The sequence below is a fragment of the Dermacentor andersoni genome, chromosome 1 (genome assembly GCF_023375885.2).
Source record: "Dermacentor andersoni chromosome 1, qqDerAnde1_hic_scaffold, whole genome shotgun sequence".
Taxonomy (NCBI): Eukaryota; Metazoa; Arthropoda; class Arachnida; order Ixodida; family Ixodidae; genus Dermacentor; species Dermacentor andersoni.
This window is the reverse complement of record NC_092814.1, coordinates 43,424,865-43,444,777: the sequence shown is the minus strand read 5'-3', so window position 1 is coordinate 43,444,777 and position 19,913 is coordinate 43,424,865. Positions and strand designations below refer to the sequence as shown.

The window sequence follows — 19,913 nt, the reverse complement described above, 5'->3', positions numbered from 1 at the left end:
ATATTTCCTTCAGGCGCCAATTAATTCTGTTGATTCAAAATTTAGTTTCAGCACATTTGCTATGCAAATGACAAAAAGTGTACAGCAGAAGAATGAATTTTGAATTTTTCTTGCAGTTTTGTCAAATTTTAAAGATGTGAACTCCATGCGAGTACTTAACAGGTCGTGCGCAGTGCCGTTGTGATTGTTAAATGCCATCTGGAATGACCTCATAGTCCAGTGTGCCAATGTGTCTGATGAACTTGTAGGGCCTGAAATAGCATTGCAAAAGTTTCTAAGTCCTTGTCAGCATATCGGGATCCAAACACAGTCACTGGGCTGGTATTCCACATAGCATCGTCGAAGGTTGTAGTGCTGGCTGTTGGTCCGTCCTCTGCTCGTTCTTGATGCGCAGGGGCGCGAGCTTTCAGGCTTCTTCAGCATACTGGAGATGGGCTGCGACATTGAGGTTGTCTTCCTCAGTGACGTGCAGTAGCACGGCGTGGAGAGTTGTTGGTTTCCTTCCGTAAACCAGCTTGAATGGCTTGATCTGTGTTGTTTCTTGCACCGCCATGTTATAAGCGAAGGTTACACACTGAAGGACCAGATCTCAGGTCTTGTGTTCGACGGTGATGTAAATGGATGACTTGTCAGCGAGAGTCTTATTCAGGCACTCGGTAAGGCCATTCATCTGTGGTTGGTAGGCAGTCGTCCTGAAAAGACTTGTCTGGCTGTATTGCAGGATGGCTTGAGTAAGCTCCGCTGTAAAAGCAGTTCCTCTGCCGGTGGTTAAGACTTCTGGGGCACCACGTCGTAACAGGATGCTCTCGGATAAAGAATTTCTCCACTTCGGCCGCAGTACCTTTGGGTAGGGCTTTCATTTCGGCGTAGCGGGTAACGTAGTCAGTAGCCATGATGATCCACTTATTCCCCTACGTTGACATCAGAAATGGCTTCAACAAGTCCATTCCGATCTGCTGAAATGGTCAGCAAGGTGGTTCGATCGGCTGCAGCAATCTCGCTGGCCTTGTTTGGGGTGTCTTGCATCGCTGGCAGCCTCGGCATGTCCTGTTGTTGTGGGCATCGTTGGTGGCCAGGCACGACCACTAATACTTTTCTTGTATCCTTAATAGTGTACGGGAGAACCCGAGGTTCACAGCAGTCGGATCGTCATGTAGGCTATGCAGTACCTCTGGGTGCAGTGCTGAGGGAACAATAAGAAGGCAGTTGGCATGGACTGGTGAGTTCTGCTTTAAGTACATCATTTTGCCTGGAAAGTGAAGACAATCCTCACCTAAATGCCCTAGGGACAACGTTGGTGTTGCCTTCCAAAGACTTGACGAGGTTTTTTAGCTCTGGATCTGCTCGTTGCTGTTCAGTGAAGTCTTCCGTGCTTATTGTTCGCAGAAAGGCGGCATCGGCATCTTGCGGTGGCGCGTCAATAGGGGTGCGTGATGGCAGTCAGTGCTTCTGCCCCGACGTGTAGATGACGGCGATGTCAAATTCCTGGAGTCCGAGACTGCATCTCGCGAGGTGTCCCGCAGGGTCTTTTAAATTTGCCATCCAACATAAGGCATGGTGGTCACTTACGACTTTGAAGGGCCTGCCATATAGGCAAGGGTGGAATTTTGTGGTAGCCCAAATGATGGAAAGGCATTCTTTTTTTGTCATCAAATAATTGGCTTCAGCTCTTTATAGTGACTGGCTGGCATAAGCAATGACCCTTTCAAATCAGTCTTTTCTTTGGACTAGGATGCGCGGTGGCCTCATTTCGATGGGGGCGAAATGCGAAAACACCTGTGTACTTAGATTTAGGTGCACATTAAAGAACCCCAGGTGGTCAAAATTTTCGGAGTCCTCCACTACAGCGTGCCTCATAATCAGAAAGTGGTTTTGGCACGTTAAACCCCATAACTTTTTCTTTTTTCGGACTAGGATGCTGCCGAGGCCTAGGCTACTTGCATTGGTGTGGATTTTGGTGTTGGCGAGTACTGGTGGTGACTGCAAGCATCGTCTAAGCTTTTCGATTTGCAGCGTTTCCGACTTGAACTCGACGTCAGATTTTTAGATATGTCAACGGCTTGGCAATGCGTGAAAAGCTTTTCTTTGACGAAGCGCCTGTAATAAGCACACAGGTCAAGGAATCTGTGCACTTCCTTCTTGTTGGCGCGCTGTGGAAAGTCAGCGATGGCAGATATCTTCTGCGGATCAGGACGCACTCCAGATCTGCTGATGACGTGGCCCAGGAACAGAAACTCCCTGTAGGCAAAGCGACACTTCTCCAGCTTCAGAGTGAGCCCTGATGACTTGATAGCCTCTAGTACTGTCCGAAGCCGATCCTCGAAATTCCCAGCAAAAACGACGACATCATCAAAGTAGACGAGACAGGTCTGCCACTTCAACCCTGCTAATGCCATGCCCATCACACGTTGAAATGTTGCAGGTGCCGAGCACAGTCCGAATGGCATGTTGAACTCGTAGAGGCTGTCCGACGTGATGAAAGCGGTCTTCTCACAATCCCTCTCGTCAACTTCTTTTTGCCAGTAGCAAGTCTTGAGATCCATCGATGAGAAATACTGAGTGTTGCAGAGCCGGTCCAGTGCCTCATCTATCCATGGGAGCCAGTGTACGTCCTTCATGCTTTTGTTCAGCCGACGATAATCTACGCAGAAATGCAGAGTTCCATCCTTTTTCTTCACCACAACTACAGGAGATACCCACGGGCTCATCAAAAAGTGGATGATTTCATTGTGTAGCATTTCATTGATTTATTGCATTCTGGTTTCTCGCTCCCACATCGAAACTCTGTATGGACTCTGACGGAGTGGCCAAGTCCATTCTTTGGTTACTATGCCATGCTTAGCGACTGGTGTTTGTCGAATCCTCAATGACTTGGAAAAGCAGTCTTTGTATCATCGGAGAAGGCTTTTGAGTTGTTGCTGCTTACTCGTGGGGAGACTCAGATTGATGTCGAAGGGTGGTTCGGGAGCTGTGGCCATTGGGGTAAATGTGGCAGAATCCGAGAGGCCAAATGCATTGCTGGTTTCCACAATTTCCTGAATATATGCGATCATTCTGCCCTTGTTGAGGTGTTCGTACTCCTGGCTGAAGTTTGTCAGTATTACTTTTCCTCTGTGCATTCGAGCGATTCCTCTTGCGATACAAATTTTGTAGCCTAGCAGCAAATGTTGCTCGCCCTCGATGATGCCTTCCATGTCTTCCCGTGTTTTGGTGCCGATGGAAATGATCATATTGGAGCGAGGTGGGATACTGACAGGAGCACACTCAAGACATAGTGTCTCAGAGAGCTCTTCGGCGACATCACATGGCCTTCAGATATCATTATCGACTTGGACTTCAGATCAATGATTGCGCCGTGTTGGCTCAGGAAGTCCATGCTGAGAATTACCTACATCTCGTGAGCACTGTTGGAGGACAACGAACGTCACAGAATATGCAGATTTCAGTCGGCATTATCAGGTGTCTTCCAGCTGTCCGAATTTGTGGGCTGTCCCATGCAGGTTTGATTTTCAATTTCGCAGCGAATAATTCACTGTTGACGGAGTAGTCGGCTCCAGTGTCTACAAGAGCTGTGACTTCGTGGCACTCAAGAAGCACACCGAGGTCGGTGGTTCTTTGTCTTGTGTCGCAGTTAAGGCACTGCATCAAGTCACGACTACGCCGCATTGTCGTAGTGATGTTACGTCGGGCAGTCAGGCCTCCTTTAGGCAGCTGTCACAATCCACCCGGGTTCGTCAACGAGGGAGGGCTCGAGGCACCCTCCGTTAGACAGACGCTCTGCAGCGTGGTGGTGATGAACGATGACTGACCGCTGAGCAGCTGTGCTCGTCGATGTTTATTTGGTGCAGTGACAAATGTTTTACCACCGAGCCTGGTGGGCCAACAAAGATTATGCCCAAGGGGGCGTCACATGCTTGTTACAGCCCCTTACCCCCAGTTTGTTTGTTAATAAAAAAACGTCCCAGTTCAAAGTATAAGGCTCATGCGCCATCCCAGCCAAGTCGACGGTGCCTGCTGTCCAGGCGAGTAACGGTTCGGTGACCTCCACGGTCGAGTACTCCGCCTGGGCATCGGTGTTGACTGGCCGGGTGCTGCCTGAACCAACCTCACTCCGTCCGGAGGGTCCACAATGGCCGGCCTTGCGAGTGGTGCCAGACTTGACACCGGCCCTACGGGTGCCGCACCACTGGCAACGCTTGCCGCCTCCGAGGTGGGCGGTGCTCCGTTGGAAGTGACTGGTGTTGCCGCTATTCCTGCGGGCTGGACTTCTGAAGTGGCAGTCAAGGGTGCAAGCCAGATTCCGAGGCGAGGCCTAACATGGTCGGCGCGCCGGTGCCATGTGGCCCCGTCTGGCATGCGGATGAGCAGCGATGAGGTGCTGGAAGGAGACACCACCTGTCTGGCGGACCACGGTGGGCCAGGACGGAAGTCCCTGGCGAAGACTGGAGCTCCCAACTCCAGCAAAGGCCCGGGACGGCACCCTCGATCAGCAGCCACCTTCTGCTTCAGCTGCTTCAGGAGCGCTGTGGATCGGAGGTCCGGTTGCAAGGCTTCCAAGGGTGTCTTGACCAACCGACCCAGCAGGAGCTCATATGGGGGCACAGCCAGTGACATTGTGGAGACAAGGGGCATGATCCGGTACTGGAACAGTATCCGGGCAATCTGCGTCTGGAAATCCCCAGTCTGGCTCTTCTTGAGCTTGTCTTTGATGCTTGTCTTGAGCTTGTCTTTTCTTGAGCGGGGTGGTAGGGCGGATTCTGTTCTTCGTCAGCCAGGCCAGGTACTCTGTGCTGGCGAAAGCAGGACCATTGTCTGATCTGATGACATGTGGCAACCCCTGGGCAGCGAAAACATGTCACAACACCTCAGTTATTGCGCCTACTGATGGAGTGGTGACAGGTAGAACCTCCACCCACTTCAAAAAGGCGTCCACCACCACCACCAGGAAGTAATGGCCCTTGAAGGGCCCCCCAAAATCCACATGCAGGCGGGAATGGCCACATGCAGTGGGAATGGCCAGGGGGTGATTTCCACATGACGTGAGGCCCACTGATGGTCCTGGCAGACTTAGCAGCTCTGCACCATGGGAGCGATGTCCTAGTCCAGGCCAGGCCACCAAACGTGGGACCGGGCCACCATCTTGGTCTTTTCCACGCCAGGATGATCCACGTGCAGCAACTGCAGGACCCTGGACCGGAGCCTTTGTGGGATCACCAAACTGCAGGACCCTGGACCGGAGACTTGGTGGGATTACCACCCTGCAACCCCACAGCAGGCAGCTCTGCTGCAAGCTCAGCTTGGTGGCCTTGTGGCTATAGGCCCGCTGAACCAATTCCTCCCCACTGCACACCGTCTTGACCAGCTGATAAAGGACTGGGTCCTGGCTGGTCACTTGCGATACCGCAGATCTGGAGAGTACCTCCGGGTACGCGTGCTCCAGCATGAACACTTCAGCAAGTTCTAGAACAGCATCAGGCACCTCTGGCATAGGCAGGCGGCTCAGGGCATCAGCAGGTCCCAGGTCCTTGCCGGGACAGTAAACCACCAGGTAACTGTAAGCTGCCAGCCTCAAGGCCCAGTGTACCACTCAAAGTGATGCCTGCACGGGAACTGCCTTGTCAGGCTCCAGCAGCCCCAACAGGGGCTTGTGGTCCATCACCGCCTCGAACTTACGGCCCCACAGATACTGGTGGAAGCTTGCGACCCCGAACATGAGGGTCAGGCCTTCCTTGTCCAGTTGGCTGTAGCGTTGCTGTGCAGCATGAAGCTGATCAGAAGCAAAACGACCCAGGGCGTTCCTGGCCATCCTTGTCCGGTGCGCCAGGAAGGCTCCCACGCTGTACGGCGACGCATCTAGAGTCAGGACGACAGGCTTGGCAGGATAGAAGTATACCAGCACTGGAGCTTTGTTGATTAGCTCCTTGCTCTGCTGGAAGGCTCGGTTCTGCTCCATCTTCCAGACCCATTGCTGACCATCTGGAAGCAGAAGTTGGAGCAGCTGTAGATCCTCCGACAGGTTCGGCAGGAAACTCCTGTAAAAGTTGATGAAGCCGAGGTAGCTCTGAAGCTCCTTCTTGTTCTGGGGCTTAGACGCCTTGAGCACAGCATCAATTTTGCGGGGAGCCGGGGCTAGGCCAGCCTGTGAAATGACATGTCCCAAGTACTCAACACTGGGGGCCAGGAAAATGCACTTTTCCAGCTTGAGCTTGAGACCAGCGTCCTGCAGTCGTGCCAGGACGTTGTGCAGGTTCTGCAGGTGGTCCCAGTCATCGCTGCCAGTAACCAGAATGTCCAAGTACACCGCCACGTGCCTCATGCCCCTGAAGAGGTTGTCCATCTCCCTCTGAAATATGGCTGGGGCTGAGGCTACACCAAACCGTAAGCGCAGGTACTGGAAGAGCCCCAAAGTTGTCGATATTGTGACATACTTCTGGGAGGCATCCTGGAGCACCGGCTGCTGGTAAGCATCTCTGAGGTCGAGCTTGGTGAACTTCTGTCCACCGGACAACGCTGACCAGACATCTTCAATCCGAGGCAGCGGGTACTTCACAACGGTAGCGACGGGGAGGATGGTAACCTTGAAATCCCCGCAGATCCTGACACTGCCATTTCGCTTGAGGACTGGTACGACAGGAGCGGCCCATTCAGACGTCTTGACGGGCACCAGGATGCCCTCTTGCTGTAACCATTGCAGCTCCTGGGTGACCCCATCCTTCAGGGCGAATGGCAGTGGGCGAGGCTTGAAAAAACGAGGCCGGGCTTCCTCAGGTACATAGATGCTAGCTGTCGTGCCGGCAAATGTGCCCACCCCTAGCTGGAACAGGGATTTGAACTCGGTTAGGAGGCTGGGGATGTCTCTCACTACATGCAGGCTGGCTTCCTGGTACTCTCGCAGACGAACGCCCAGTGCATTAATCCAGTTTCGGCCCAGCAGCGTCGGTGACGACCCCTTGGTTAAGTAAAGGGGAAGGGTTGCCTCCCTGTTGCCAAAGCGAACACTGACCTGGGCCTGACCTTGGACTTCTCGGGGAGAGCTGCCCGGAGTAGCTGCGCAGCATCACGCTCGAAGCCTCGACGGACATGCTGGGGAAGGTGCGCTTGAACAGTTTCCCGACCATGACTGACATGCTGGCCCCTGTGTCCAGCTTCATGGAAATGGGGTGCCCGCAGACTTCGACAGTCAGCATGTACGGCGGCACAGACGACAGTACAACGCACATGTAGAAAATCGGCGGGTCCTCAGTCAAGACGTGGAGCCTGGCCGCGGAAGAACTCGAGCCTGCTGCCGCACGGCCTCGCCGCGTACCCTTGCGATGGCTACCCTGGCCATGGGCTTGTGTGGAACCTGGGCTTGAACCAGGCTGCTGCTGCTGTCCGCTGTTCGTCCTTCCCCTTCGGCATACCCAGGCCAGATGCCAGTTTTCCCACACTTGAAGCATTGTGCTTGAGAGAACTGGCACTGTGAAGGCAGGTGGGCACCACCACAGCGACCATAGTACTGACCTTTGTCGCCAACTTGTTGACCACCACTTCTGCTGATGGTGAGCCAGTCGCACTGGCAGTCTCGCCGGCGTCCTTGGCAGCAGCTTCCATTGCCAGCGCTGCCTTCACGGCGTCGTCCAGCGAGGGATCGGGAAGCTCCAGGAGTCAAGTCTGCATGGCAGGGTTGTTGATGCCGCAGACAAAACGGTTCCGGAGCAGCGAGTCCAGCTCGTCCCCGAAGGCGCAGGCACTCGCTAACCCTCGTAGAGCTGCGACGAACTGCCCAAGAGTCTCTCCTTCCCAGTGGTTTCGGTTGTTGAAGCGGAAACACTCCATTAGTGTGGACGGTGCTGGGTTGAAATGCGAGCGCAGTATGGTGAGCAGCTCACCCAGAGTTTTAACATGCAGCGTGGCTGGCCTGAGAAGGTCGAGCAGGAGACTGAAGACGCGGGTCCCGCAGCTGGCCAGGAAAATGTCCTGCTGTTTGGCCTCGGGTGTGTCGTTTGCCTGGAAGAACATGTGGGCTTATCCTCGTGAACTGGCCAGGCGGACCCATGTCCCTCGAACTGCTAGAGCCTTCTGTACAGCGACATGGCGGCAGCAACGGGGGGTGGTGTTCTGCCACTCGCGGCGGCGTGGGATGATCCGTAGGTACTCGTTGCCAGTGTCATTATTCGTCAGGGTTCGTGAATGAGGGAGGGCTCGAGGCATGCTCCGTTAGATGCTCTGCTGTGTGGTGGTGATGAACGATGGCTGACCGCCGAGCAGCTGTGCTCGTCGGTGTTTATTTGGTGCGGTGACCAATGTTGCCCACCGAGCCTGGCGGGCCAACGAAGATTATACCTGAGTGGGTGTCACATGCTTGTTACAGTGGCGTTATCTTGTCTTGGAGGCTTCCTTCGGGGGGAGTAGAGTCATTGCGAAAGTCTTTTCGATGTCTTCGTCGGCGGCAGAGAATCTTCAGCATTTCAACGTACAGAAACTGCACCTCCATCAGTTTCTGCTTTTAGTTTTCTGGATACGAGTTTACGAACCGGCCCCGGACTGGTCCTTTGTATGGTCGGCACTGCAGTGACAGGTAGCATACTGGTGACGGCAAACGTGAAGAACGTTGGGGCCTCCGCTGCGTTCCGGCGATGTACAGTCGAACCTGGCTATATCGAACTCGCAATAAAGCGCCTATCAGTTCGATATAGAGCATACCGTAAAAACCGGACTATAGGTCGGACCGGAATATAGGTCGATCCCCCAACTAACGAATTCTAAAAATGAAAAAAAATCTTTTTCAGTGGCAAAAGTACCGAAAGACATTACACTCTTACCTATAAACAAATGCGACTCAGCGGGTTGCACAATGGTGACAGTATTTATTTAAATGCTGCTCGCATGTGCACCTGGCCATGTTTTTAGCGATATCGCGCGACCATCGACCCGCGTGCTTGTCAACACCGTATTAACGGCGATGAGCAGCGAAACAAACGAGATACGCGCATGTGTACACATGCCCTTACTTTCGCTATTTCGCCGCACCGTGCCGTGATCATAAAAGGTGCTGACAAATACGCGGGTCGACGGTCGCGCGATACTGTGAAAAATTCGTCGGGTGTACAGTACACAGAAGGGCACGAAGTCCGCAAGCGCTACTCCGAATCAGAGCAACACGTTTGAACAGAGTCAGATGACGAGTGCTTCTCGCTGTCCAGTCCATAGGCGTGTGCGATCTCTACCGCTTTCAAACGAATGCATTCGACAACAGGCAGCGATCTTACACGCAGCTCTTGGACGGACTCCGCAACCTTGCCTTCCAGTTCTGCAGTCCGCTGTGATCCGGCCACGAAACGACGTTTTCTTTTGGTTGCTGCAAGTTGTAATACGTTGCTTTTACCTCCGCCACTACTGAATGCTATTTTCGGATACTCCAAGTTCGCGCTGTGCTGCCAGGTTGCCGTGGGCTTCCGCGTACTCAATCGCCTTTTTCTTGAAGGCGACGGTGAATTGACGTCGGCTTCCGCTCATCTTGAAACAAAATGAAAATGCAGCCTTTAATTAATATAACTTTGCGACAGTGGAAACGCAAAATGCCGGTGCCACAATGTCGCCACGCCATAGAATAAAGAACTAACGCCGCGCTGCTGATGATGGCGATGGCGAAGGCGGCTGTTTACTTCATCCGCCCATTGTTGCAAGACTTCCGTAGTTTTTCCGCCAATGTCCGGTATATAAGTCGAGGGTCGACTTTTCGCAATGGTTTTTTTGAAAAAAAGTTCGACCTATATTCCGGTTTTTACGGTAATTTGATACAAGCCTGCTAAATGATTGGATGTCATAAAAGCACATACAATTTATAATGTCACTTTATTGATGAAACTAGCTTAGTTCCGCATGAAATAGTCCTGCATTTTCTTCTGCTTGGGCAATTTCGCTGCCTGCGACGCACGCACATCTCCATATTGTCTAAGGAGTCGGAGCAGCTGAGGCCGCAACCTTCCGCATTTGCGCAGAAGCACCGGTCTAGTGCGAGCGCACCAATCACTTCGGACGATGTGGGCAAAGGACCGTCATTGCTTTCCTCATTGTGCCCGCTTTCACTTGTGCTCGATACAATGTCAGCAATGTAGTCATTGTTTTCGGGCTCTCCCGTGGTCGCGATACCATCATTTGCACTCACAAACTCGTCCACCGTTGATTCGTCAACAGCTTCCGGAAATTCTGACAGCTCGCTGCAAACATCGGCAACACCGGCAACGGCTTTGTCGCATTCATCAGAATTTACAGTCATCACCGAACACGCGGAAGCCGGCACGGCTGAAGCAATTTCAGATGAACCACTCGTACATGGCCATGCGTATGCGTCGGGCACCAGGGGCACCGGGTCGAGTGTTTGGCCGCTTTAGCCCTTGTGTCCCCCTTATTCTTCAAGATTCTGCTGAGAATGCTCCTCGGAATCTCGCACGATGTGGTTCATCCGACTTCTCACCACGTTCGGCCCAGTTTATGATTTCGAGCTTCACGACAAAAGGTGAATTCTGCCGCTTCATCATGACAACACTGCAGGAGAAGGCGCCCGCAAGGCGCATACACAATGAACCAAAAAAGCAGCGAGACAACTCGCACTTTTGCCATCTTGCATGATGAGGGCAAAAGAGCCTCTGGTTGGATGTCTGAGGAAGGGCTTCGGGCGGGCCAGGATCATTTTTTGCAGGGCGGTGTCGACGGCTCGTCTGAGGCAGCGCGGTCACAGTAGGGAGAGTGGTTGGATGGAGCCGCGCTGCCTGATTTCCCTGCCACCGCGAGGGAAAGCCTACTTCAGGGGGCACTTTTCTGCCACTTGACGTTCTATATATATGGAGTCGCTGCTATTTTTGTTCGATGTAAGCGTAATTTTTGCTATATATATACTCATTGTAACTATACCGTGTCCAGAAATTGTTCTATATACAGAACAATTCGATGTAAACGGGTTTGATATAGTCGGGTTCGACTGTAGTTGGCAATGTCAAGTGGTCACTTGCCAAGCTGTGAATGCGGTGCACTGATGGCAAACCCTCGGTAGTCCCATCTCATGGTATGGGCACCAGTGGTACAAGTGGTCCGCTTCTCCATAGTGATAGCAAAGTGGGTGGTGGCGTGCCACATTTATGTCTTCCTCGGGGTATTGCATGAGCTGACAGGCGGACTGGCTGACGGTAGTGGAGGCGGTTGCTGGCGATGGAACTGCAGCATTACCAGGCTCTGGCACAGGCACGGAAAAGGAAGCTGACAGCAGGTGCTAGATGGCGTAGGTCATTGCTTCAGGCTGGGGCCGTGGCGATTCTGACTGCCTTTTGGGAACTCCCAATGACCACTGGATTTCTTCTCACACTAGTCGGGGATCAAGGCCAACTGAGGCTATGACCTTGGAAACATCCTCTGTAGCTCTTTGCATGCATTGCTCGGTTGGTCTCGCGCAAGTCGTTGGTGCCAAGTGCTTGGACCTCATACTTTGGCGTAACCATCTGACAATTGTATTGTCTGGTACGCATTTCCAGCGTCTTCTTGATGGCAGTGACTTCTGATGAAAATTCCGCGACGGTCTTTAGTGGGTTGCGAATTAGTCCAATGAACAGGTCTTGCTTCACTCCCCACATGAGGAAACGAACTTTCTTCTCCTCATACATATTCAGGTCAGCATGGCAGAATAGCCGTCCAACTGGCAATGTTATCGTTCGGGAGCTGCACTCGGGCTTCTAGCAGAGCTTCCGCCCTTTCCTTGCACAGTAAAGGGCTGCAGGAAGCCATTGCAGAACAGGTCGCGTGTTTTTAGGGTCGACTCCTGGTTATCAAACCAGGTCCTTGCAGTGTCTTCCATGGAGAAGTACACATGGCACTTCTCCTCAGAGTTCCAGTTATTAAACGTTGCGACCCTTTCGTATGTCTCTATCCAGCTTTCAGGGTGGTCTTAGCTGATGATCAGCGTAAGGTCGATGGCTCCCTGGGTTGTTGCAGGACAATCAGAGACGCGGGTGCTGTCATTTCGGCTCTTGGCTTGGTCTTGATCTTCCCGAAAGTCTCCGGTAGAAGTCATTGCACCGGTGGTAATTTTGTAGCCTACAGCTAGCTCGATGGCCTGTGGCGACGTTGACGATGTCCTCATGGCATGGGCTTGCCGGGGGGCTTCCATTACACAACAATGCATCTCTGCCATATGTCACATTGGAGTGACATTGGAAAACACAGTAGCAAAAACTGTAATCGCGAAAATAACTCTTCATTCGACGAAACTTAGCCCAGAAAACAGGTTACACTCAAAGCATGATAGCTGTAAGCAAAGTCGGCTATCGTCTAAAATCTGATCGAGTCGAAGTGCATTGGCCTTTATACATGACTCGTCAAAGATTCCAGCATAATTGCTGGTGCCCGTGTGCCTTCAAGAAGGTACTACACAATTCATGTAGTACATACAATCTGATTACACAATGTTTGGTCAAAACATGCATGACAGAATCAACGATAACATTGGAGTAAGTTCCAGTCATGCAGGCATGTCTTGTGCTGAGTGGTAACTTTAAGTTGTTCGTGGGTGAAATGCAGTCGCCGAGGAAAGGATAAATAAGTACTCGTGTCAGTAAATGACATATATAGGGACAATAAAGGAAAATATTTTGTTGAGCTAGATTGAAAGATTAGGTTCATGTAATAATGAATTCATCATTCGTAGCGAAACATAGCTTCTGTATGCGAGAAAATGACAAAAATGGAAAATCAGTGGCACTACCTGTTTTGCGCTATGGTACCTCTCATGTGACATCAGCACTGATTGATTATAGTGGTTGAGAGGGATGTCACGTGGGGTTTACGTGAGCTTGTACATTTTGGCATGTTTGCTTCAAATCGAGAAGCAGCGGCAGGAACTTTGGCAGCAATTTTTTTTTACAACAAACTTCGGCAGCAATTTCTTGCGCAACAGTCATACATCATACAGAAAAGGATGATAGACTTCTGGACGAGTAATCTATTGGTCTATATTTATTTAGTGTCCCTTTAAGTATTCTTCTGTGCACTGTAACTACCTCAGAGCCTTCAACAATGTGCAAGTGTGTTTTAAGGTGCAGTAAGCCATTTTAAGCCTAAGTCCTTATGCTAGTCTACTTTTTTAGCTTTTAGGAAGTGTATGGCACTTGCACATTTCCTACTTCCATGGTGTGTAGTTTTACCTAGTGTGTTTTACTAATTTTACTCAGTGTCTTGAATGTAATTTGACCCTTTTTTGTTGTTTTACGTGTTTGTGAAATTCTGTTTCATAGAAACTACTAATCTGAAATGCAAGTTTTTATTTTGTGAATTTTTTCTTTTGGGTACTAGCATTTCTTCACTATAGGCTGAAACTAGCTACTGTGCACTGTGTGCACACACCATTGAATGTGCAGGCTACCCCCAGGTTTGTTGGGAGTCTGGTGCAGTGCCTTGTTAACTTTGCTGCTTATCTATCTCGTTAACAACTACCAAGCCCAAGCTGTGCTCACCTTAGCTGTTCATATTGATAGTCCCAAAGACAAGCTGTACTCATGCAGGCCACAGCTGCTGCTGCTTTGTTTGCAGAGAATACCGGCATTTGTCAAACCAGTTCCCGTTGTGCATTTGAGTTTCGGCACTTGAGGATATTGTTCAATGTTGTGGATTCCTTTCGTTGTTATGTGTTCAGGTAATTACGCTCGAACCTCACACATTAGCTAAGGCAGTCTCTTTTTTTAAAGCGGATGTTTCTCATTGGTATTTCTGGTGAATATAAGAGATAAACTGCACATTTAATATATATTTTTCGAATATCAATATATAATGCAATTGTTTGCTGGAATAAAATGTAATTAGTAAATCTTGTGTACTTTTTTTAGAAAGAACTTGGGAGTTAAAGGTTTAATGCGACAAACATGGGTCACTCTTATAGAATGTACTGAAACACCTGTGCAATGTACGACAACATTATTGATCTGAAAGTGCTGCTTCAAGAGGAGCAGTGCATTGTCTTCTTTGGAAGTGCTCTAGACAAGCAAAGTTTGTTAAAGTGATATTTTTGTTTGATTGTCCATTTAATTGAGGTTCAACTTGTTGCATTTACTTGATAATACAACACATCCATTTGGAATCCAAACATCAAAATGGTTACAACAAAGTGCTCACCATTCATACCTTCTATACCTCTTCCAAGACCATTGACATGCGAGGGAGTTGCTGGCCACACCAGGGTTGTTATTACTGCGACAGCAGTTCAAAGCTCAAGGTGGAGTTTGCTGTGTCCTCGCACCTGTTCATCCATCCTTACCATTACACTGACTACAACAGCTGTCATTATCATGTCATCGTCGTCAGGCCACTTTCTCCTCCGCAGCTTTATGCTCACTATAGTACAAAGGAAAAGAAATCTTTGCCTGCCGTCACCACCAGTAAAATTTGAACTCAAGTCCCTGTGGGTGGGTGCACTTGGGACCTGGATGTGCTAAATCATAGCTCATCTTTAGTGGCTTGGCAATTTGTGTGAGGTTTTGTGTGCCCATGACATTTTTGCATATATTTCAGAGGCCACAGCAGGCATAACTGTAGTAGTCGAGGAAGACGTGTGCATTGCAAACAAGTTGTTCTTGAGATGATGGTGGTTTTCATTGTGCAAGCCTGTTGCTGTCACATTTTAAGAGTTCCAAGCCGGAGAAATTGCTGTATCAATTGAAGTCATAGCGCTGGATTGACATGGACAAGAAAGGCGACAGGACGTGCACTATACACGCACATCCTGTCATCTTTTTTGTCAGTGTTAATCCAGCGCTATGACCTCAGTTGATGCAATGAACCAACTAGCCCGAAAATCTGCACTCCTAAATTGCTTTAGTCTGCTGTTTTTTTATGAAATCACTTCTGGTACTTGCAATACACAAAAGCATGGGCTTTGAGAATGGCTTCTATTGCTTCGAGGAAGCTGGAGCTTGGGGTGCTGTTCAATTTCATCACCTATTAGTGTTGCCAGACTGCTGTATGGTTTAACTCCAATATTACAACAGCAAAATAAAATTATTGCACCAAATTGGCTTCAAATTTTGTCAGCCTGCGTGGGACGCATATGATTTAACATGCAAGGCATAATTCAAGCTTGGAAATTTGGTGTCATGGCCCCTTAAGCACTGGAGAGCTCTCTGTATTATTCGTTAGGGTTTACATACAGTTCATGCGGCTCAGAGACCCACCATGATTGCTTAGTGGCTGTGGCGTTGGGCTGCTAAGCACGAGCTTGCGGGATCGAATCCCTGCTACGACAGCCGCATTTTGAGGGGGCAAAATGCAAAAACACCTGTGCGCCATGCATTGGGTGCACAATAAAGATCCCCAGGTGGTCAACATTAATCCAGATACCCCCACTCCAGTGTGCCTCGTAATCAGATCGTGTTTTTGGCACGTAAAACCCCAGGATTTAATTTTTAATTTAGTACTGCAGAGAATTCCAGTGCCTGCACACTAGGGGTGCGATCTTGTACGCGTTCCAAAATAGAATGGAGGCGGTTCGTTCTTTACGTCATGAAATAGGCGGTATGTTCCGTTCCGTTCGTCCGATAGCAGACGACACGGAATGATTGACAGCAGATATCACGTCACAATTGACGTCATGGCGTTCGGCACGGTTCAAATTGACAAATCGTATTTGGCTCGGTGGAATGAACCGCCTCCATTCTATTTTAGTCCATCTATTTTAGTCCATTTTTGCATGCAAAGCTGAATGGCACAGTTAGTGTCATTTATGCTCCATCTGCAGCGGCTGCTCCCGTTGGAGAGTGTGAGTGATCTGTTCCTCTACAAGCCTCCAGAGTCACCCAGCAACAAAACGTACACCATTCGGCCGTACCTCCCCAGTGATGAAGTGAGTCTTTCAGCTTGTAAGCTTTACCCACCACGGATGCTCAGTGGCTCTGGTGTTGCGCTTCTAAGCACGAGGCCACGGGATCAAATCTTGCACGGTGGCTGTATTTTGATGGGGTATAAATGCATAATGTCCGTTTCCCGTGCATTTGAGGCACGTTAAAGATAACCCTATGGTCAAAATTAATCCGGAGTCCCCCACTACGATGTCCCTCATAATCAAATTATGGTTTTGGCACATAAAACCCCAGAATTCAATTCAAGCTTGTAAGCTTGTCCCAGAATCAGTGAAAGCAAGAATGTATAGTGTAATGAAATGCAGCTTGTTTTCTAGGGCTTTCTATTTTGTATATTAGTGAATGAATCGGCAAAAAAATACAGTCAGAACCCACTTATAACAATATTCAAGTGCCAAGGAAATCCCATCTTTATAACCAATAATTGTTATTACCGGATTGCATGAAAAAAAAGCAAAGAGGACAATAATACAAATGTTTTAATTAGAAAGAAGTACAGTTGAACCCCCTTACAGCATTACCAGTTTTAACATTACTCGGATGTAACAATGAGCAGCGCTGGCACTGTGAACTTTTGTGTGTTCTATGGTAAAATGAACAGGTTACTACAATGTTCCTCTGCAGCATTTCTGGCTTTAACAATGAAGTCTCACTACTCAATGTCTGCGCCAAAATGAAAAGGAACACGAAATCGAGGGAAAGGAAAAATTAATAAAACACTAGCTGCCATATCTGCCTGTGTTTTACTCAGCTTCTCCAAACCTGCCTTTATGTTGCGCATCACCACGACACACCTTTGTCAAATCGCATTTCCAGCATCGCACGCCTTGCTCCCATCTCGCTTTCTCTCCTGCGATACGTGAGTTGACTGCGTAGACGTCAGAGGGGTGGAAGAGAGACTGGAAAGAGACGCACAAGGCTGCCAATGCCTAGTAGGGCAACATGGGGACAGAAAGGCGGCGGGCATGGTGAAGGTGGGGCACACAGGTGGATGGGGTGGCTTACATTTCTTCATCTTGTTTCTTTCTCAAGGATTGTGCTTTCTGTTTCCTTTCAGCATACACACCCAGCAGTCAGATTGAGCTGTTGTGACCGATAACGCGGCATGGGAGCATTGTAGTAAGCGGTTTATTTCGCCGTAGGATACATACAAAAGCTTACATTTCATCCACAGCTCATTTTTATATCCAATGTATATTGTTAAAACTGGCATCATTATAAGTGGGTTGGACTTTATAGCCATTTTTTACTAAACTGTTTTCTTTTCGCCACACTGGTGCTATAGGCAGCAAAGCTGGAACTTGATTAATATTGCTGACTATTTCACATTCCAGTGCATTTCAGACCTTCCACTTCGGGGTCATTCCATGCAAACTGTCCCAATGGCTGCGCTCAGCTATCTCCGGTTTTATTTTTAAAAATATAAAATAATAATTATGACAGGAGAAGAAGCCTTTCCCAAAATACTAGAAATGAAAAAAAATGTTTTTACATTTGAGGGCCATTTTAATTATCTCAAATGGTGCCAAAGCAGGCAGGAGAAAAAAAATTTCCAATGTATCCAGTCTGTTTACTATTAGAGAGCTTTAGCATGTCTGGTATTCAGGTAAACACAAGTGGACTGGGCATTTTACCAGATGAGCAGGGGTGCAAACGTAAACATTCTGCATGGTGCAGCCACATGGTGGCACAGAGCTCAGACGCAGAGCTAGTATTACAGTAACGAAGTGCATTCTACTTCGCTGCTGTTTGAAATTATCGGCAGTGGCATAATCATGTTGTGGCTGAAAATTAACAACAGCAGCAAAGTGAAATACGCTTGGTACTGCAATATTATCTGGTTTTGTCTGGTTGAGCTCTGTGCTACCAGATGGCTGCTCTGTACACGCTGCTCATGTTTACGCCCCCCCCCCCATTAAAACACCCAGTGCCTGCATTTACTGAATAGCGGACAAGCTAAAGTTCTCATTGTCACAAGATTTACATTATTACAGTTGGCAGACTTGGTTCTTGTACTAGACAACAATTTGGCAACTATTTTATTATTTTTCTTTCTGTAATTTGCTCCTGAAAAAAAATAAAAAATATAGCATTTTCTGGAAGCTATATGCAAAAAAAAAGGTTGGTTATGAAAGCCCAAAAATACTCCCATATGAATGTCCACAAAGCATATTATCTGCCAAAATTTGATTTGTGCCTCCATGTTGGGCATTAGCACTGCAAAACTGCACTCAACTTGGAAAATGCAGTATTTTGGCTTATGTATGCACATGAATACGACACCGTAGCAGTCCTTGTAAAGATCTGGCACATAGCAGCCATCATAGAGAAGGACATCAAATATTTCTACAGAAATTTTTGAAAGTGATTTTTGCTTAAGGAAGAAAAAGTTTTTGAAGACCCGAATCATGATTTTTTTTTTTTTTTTTGGAAGGTAGGCTTCTCTGCATGTCATTATGGCTGGAAATACAAACTGGATTGACACACACGGTACTGAAATGCTGGAGCTAGATTCTCTGTGCCCAAAATAAGGGCCAGAAGACAAGGTTGTGTAGCACATTAATGTGGTTTGACTTAGAGCTCCCGTTTCCATGAAAATGTTCGATATAGAGGGTGTTTCAGAGAATGCATTCGAAATTCCTTAATTAACGGGAGATGGAAGGCTAAAACCGTGATTTTGGCCAGAACAACACATTTTCTACTTTTAAAAGCACTTCTTGTTGGGCTAGTTGGTAGCTGTTCATTATAAAATATGAAGACGTTTGTTTTGGATTCCTACACAATAAAGAAGCTTCTCACAAAGTTTAGTTATCTGTGCTATAGAAATGAAGAAAAGTGTTTTTTTTTTTACCGGGCGGTGGCGTGTATTTCGCTTTCAAAGCGCCTAGTAATGCTGTCGTCAAGATCAGGCCGTAGAGCAGCAGGGAAGCCCAACTCGGACTGAGTTCACTCATTAGAATGTTCATGCTTTCTAGTGAAGGGGGACCTTCTGTTGAAAGTGTTGTAAAACGAGCAAACAAAAAAAGAGAAAGGCACATTTTCGGCTATGGCAAGCAAAACTGCAACTGAAGCTTGGTTTGGTGGAAATGCAACTTGACTGTACTCCAGCTCATCAAAGGAGTTCGGGGCATGAGCAGAGGGCTCTAGCAGCTGGATCTTGAATACGGTGTCCAAATGACAAAACGTGGGGCAAGCACGAGCAAAGATGATTGCACTGGACGGTGCGAAAGCTGAAAAAAAAAAAGCATGTGCTGCTGAGCAGCGTCAACTTGAACGAGAGGGCCTAACCTATGCAGCAGGGTCATTCGATTGAGCATTGTTGCTTGAAGAATAAAACGGCATGTTTTGAGATCTTAGAATCTATTTTTCTCACTATACACTTTTTGGGCAATTCCCACTTTTAGGAAAAATATTGTTTCGAAACTGCAATGATGAAAACTGCTTGCAAGATTGTTTTTAGGCTGGAAATTTATGGAGCAAGACTTTAGAGACTTTAAATTTTTAAATTGCTCCTATAAAAAGAAAGTATAGATTTATGATCACATTAACAAAACAAACTTCATTTTTAAGTGATCTGATTTCTGCAGAAAAGGGCAAAAAATTGCAGGTGAGTGCCATTATTTGTAATGAAGGGCATCCAGGAGATATTTATTGAGAAAAATTTTATCATCTTTATAATTTTTAAAATGGCAATTTTCCTAAGCTGACGCTTGTTTGCTCAGTGGGACATGCATAACATTTTATTTTTATATTGCTAGGGTAATAGAATTCTAATGACAAGACAAAGTATCCTGCCAAGCTTTGTTACTATCGGCATTTCAGTAAAAAGTTGACCTTTCAGCCCTGCATCCACCCTTAAAGATACGCAAGGTGCAGTAAGAAAGTGATTTCCTTAGCATTGTTTCTATCACTGAGATGTACGTTCGAAAATGGCTTGTGCTAGTAGTTAAATAAGCAGTAATGTGAATTATACTAGCTTAGCTTTATATCTGATAGAGCCTGACGATTCATCTAGTGCAAGGGTTGAAGCCTGTC

General features: G+C 48.1%; 1 protein-coding gene across 4 annotated transcripts in view; it reads left to right on the top strand.

Annotated features, from left to right (window-relative positions):
* Window positions 1-19,913, top strand: part of Oga (O-GlcNAcase) — a 114,065-nt gene that overhangs the window by 35,422 nt on the left and 58,730 nt on the right. For all 4 annotated transcript variants that reach the window (XM_055061406.2, XM_055061405.2, XM_050193239.3 and 1 more), the window contains one exon: window positions 15,758-15,862. In XM_055061406.2, the coding sequence (XP_054917381.1) occupies window positions 15,758-15,862 (105 nt within the window). The remainder of the gene's footprint in view (window positions 1-15,757; window positions 15,863-19,913) is intronic.